The sequence below is a fragment of the Triticum urartu genome, chromosome 2 (assembly GCF_003073215.2).
Source record: "Triticum urartu cultivar G1812 chromosome 2, Tu2.1, whole genome shotgun sequence".
Lineage (NCBI taxonomy): Eukaryota > Viridiplantae > Streptophyta > Magnoliopsida > Poales > Poaceae > Triticum > Triticum urartu.
The window spans coordinates 690849704-690852737 of NC_053023.1; the positions used below are offsets into that span (position 1 = coordinate 690849704).

The 3034-nt window shown below is 54.8% G+C and overlaps 1 protein-coding gene across 1 annotated transcript; it reads right to left on the minus strand.

Annotated features, from left to right (window-relative positions):
• Positions 1 to 490: 490 nt before the first annotated feature.
• Positions 491 to 2634, minus strand: LOC125537930. The gene is made up of 6 exons (XM_048701250.1): positions 2482 to 2634; positions 1656 to 2436; positions 1422 to 1545; positions 1088 to 1275; positions 816 to 994; positions 491 to 727 (listed from the first exon to the last, which is right to left on the minus strand). Exons 1-6 carry the CDS (start codon positions 2632 to 2634, stop codon positions 491 to 493), a joined length of 1662 nt encoding a protein of 553 aa, XP_048557207.1.
• Between the last annotated feature and the right edge of the window lie 400 nt (positions 2635 to 3034).

Genomic DNA, 3034 nt, shown 5'->3' on the forward strand with positions numbered 1-3034 from the left:
GCCATCACGTCGGGTTTGTGGCGTGATCATCTCTCCTCTCAAGGCTATGACGATGTATATGGACGTTGCAACACCCCGTTGAAATATATTCAGGTGGGGAGCCTTTTCCCTCTAGTGACCATTTAGAAAAAAACTAATATACGAGTTGAATCGAACATCTTCAACGTCAATGCATAGCCTATATGACAACAACAGTTTGACTCTACAAGGATACTTCAACTTGTGTGTCAAAGACTACAACCACAACATATGTTTATCATATTGTTAATTAATAAAGCATGTTTATTACATACAAGTAAAAAGTGTTACTACGACTATTACATAAATAAATAGAACACACCGTGAATACACATATGTTTAGTACATAAATATGTTTATCATTACGTCCACAACAACGACATACATGTTCATTACATAAATATAAATAGAACACACCATGAATACATAGAAGTAAAAAAGTATTCCTATGATTATCACATATACTATGATCTTACGACACGGCAGCACCAGCGGCGCCGCTGCCACCGGCCTGATCGTCATTTCCGCGGGGAGGGACGCGGTGGCAGTTCTTGGTTACCCTCTGCATCAGCTCCTTAAGAGTATCGTACAGTTGTCTTTTCTCCATCACAAAGCCATCCACCTCCCTCCTGATCTTGGACAGTTCACTCCCCACACGCTTGGCTGAGTCCTTCTCGAATCTCTTGATCTTATGGTTGAGTTCTCTTAGCTGCACCAAAATCCCAAATGACACATGAAAATGTAGTCCCAAGTGACACATGAAAATGCAGTCCCAAATGACAAATTAACTTAATTACCCTGCTAAATAGAACTTTGCGACTATTACTGTCTGGAGCTCTTTGGTTGCGGACGCTCCTGACCTCGGAGGCCAGCGATCCCAGCTCCCTCACGGCCATGTCCGCGGCGTCGCGAAGGTACCGCCGCGTCTCCTTTTCCTCTTGCTCGGTCGGCGGCGGCGGCGGCCGGGGAGGCGCAGCTGCAGGAAACGTAGAGTAGTGTCACCAACACAATTGTACGTACAAAGATGAATGAAATTACTGAAGATTCACGGAGGTGGTAGAGAATGTACGCCGCCGCGTGCCCCTCTCTGGCGCCCAGGGCGAGCCGGCGTCCCCCGGAGGAGCGCGGATCATGGTAGAGCTGGCGGCGCCGCCGCCGCCGCCGATGACGTCCTCCAGCGGACCGGCTTTGTTCCTCATCTTGAGGATGCAGGACTCGACATACTCAGGCGCCGACTCGGGCGTCAGGTCACGCAGGCTGAATCAAAGAGAAGAAACAGAACGAAAATGTAGTGAAAGTTAGCGGGCAGTAGATATTTAAACATTTCAATACATAGGAATTACTATATGGGACACACGCAACATTATGTATCGCACGCATAAAAAAGTGCTCCAGTCACTTACCACCTGTAAATTCGTTGGGTGCCAGAATTTGGGCCTTGGGTGGCCGTGCCTTTGAGTTCGAGGATAATGTGCGTGTATGTTCTGTCCGTCGCGCGGTGCACCGACAAGGTCACCGGCCCTAACGCTGCACAAAAATCACAGGAACAAACTCCTCAGGATGATCATGCATGCATGGCGATCGATTGCATATAGGAGTAGTTTTAAATGGGGTTTCGATGCATGCTAGTTGCTTACCGCTGTGGTTCCTGACCTCTCTGACGACATAGCAGTGTTCGCACGATTCTTGCTCTGGCTGCGCTGGTGCCACCGCCGGAGGCGTCACCGGCGTCTCTGGGGCCGGGATGCTGGCGGCGCCACTGGGACCCGAATCGTCGCCTGGCTGCGGCGCAGGGGCGAAGAACAGGCCCTCTCCACCTTCCTGTGATGGCTTCGGTATTTGGTCGTTGTGGAGGCCAGACTCCAACACCAGAGGCTCCGGGTGCGGGATGCTGGCGGCGCCACCATGGCCAGGGAGGTGCACTTCTTCGTCTTCCACGTAGAGGTCAGTGAGACCCAAATCGGCCATTATCTGCTGGTATTCGAGTGTGGACATCACCTCCGGCGTCGGCTCGCTTAGGCCTTGCATCTGCTGGTGTTGGATTTGCATCGTGGCCGGCGAGTCGACTAGCATCTGCTGGTGATGGAGTGGCATCGCCGACGACGACTCGCCCATCATGTGCTGGTGCTGGCCAACATGGAGTGGCACCGCTGCCGGCGATTCGCCAGGTTGATGCTGGAGTGGCATCGCCGGCGCTGGTTGAGGGTACCGAGAGTATACCATGGAAGGCGCTTGCTGGGGTTCGAATGCCATCGCCGGCGCCGGTTGAGGGTACTGCAAGCGTACCATGGAAGGCTCCTGTTGATGTCCCATCGGCATCGGCGGCGCCGGTTGAGGCTGCTGCACGTGGACCAGGGGAGGCGCCTGATGGCGATCGAGTTGCATTGCCGACGCCGATGACAAGTGGGCCATCATCCGCTGATCAGAGACGACGTGCTGTGCGTCCGCGGCCGCTATGGCAACCGGATAGGCCGGCTGGGCGCCGTCGTGAGCCGACTGAACCTGTTGCTGCTGCTGGCGCTCAGCGGGCACGGCCGTGTCCCCTCGGGCGAAGCGGAGGAGCTCGTCATCGCTGTCGGAGTCGTAGAGGAAGCGCCAGGAGCCCTCGCCTTCCATGGCAACTCGGGTCGCCGGAGTGGTGGAGAAAGACGTGCGTGCGTGCGTGCGTCCGTCGACGGAAGTTGCCGACGGGACGGTAGTGTCGTGGGTAAGTGCAGTGTGCGTCGCAGTGCGCGGAGGGGTGTATATGCGGCGCGAAGGGGCGGCGCGCGGCGGTTCTAGGAATTGGGACGTGACGGTTGGAGCGAACGCGGCGGTTCGCGGCCGCACGTACGCCCGCGTTTTGCCCGACGTGCTGGCGGTTGGAAGAGAGGGCGAGAAGACGGCATCTTTTTCCCCAGAGAAACCGCAGTTTTAGAGGCCCGTACGCATGTACAGTTGCAGAGTAGCAGAAGCATGCGCACACGTGGTGATTATGCGGACAATTCCCTTGTTTTATCACCCCAAAAAAAACTCC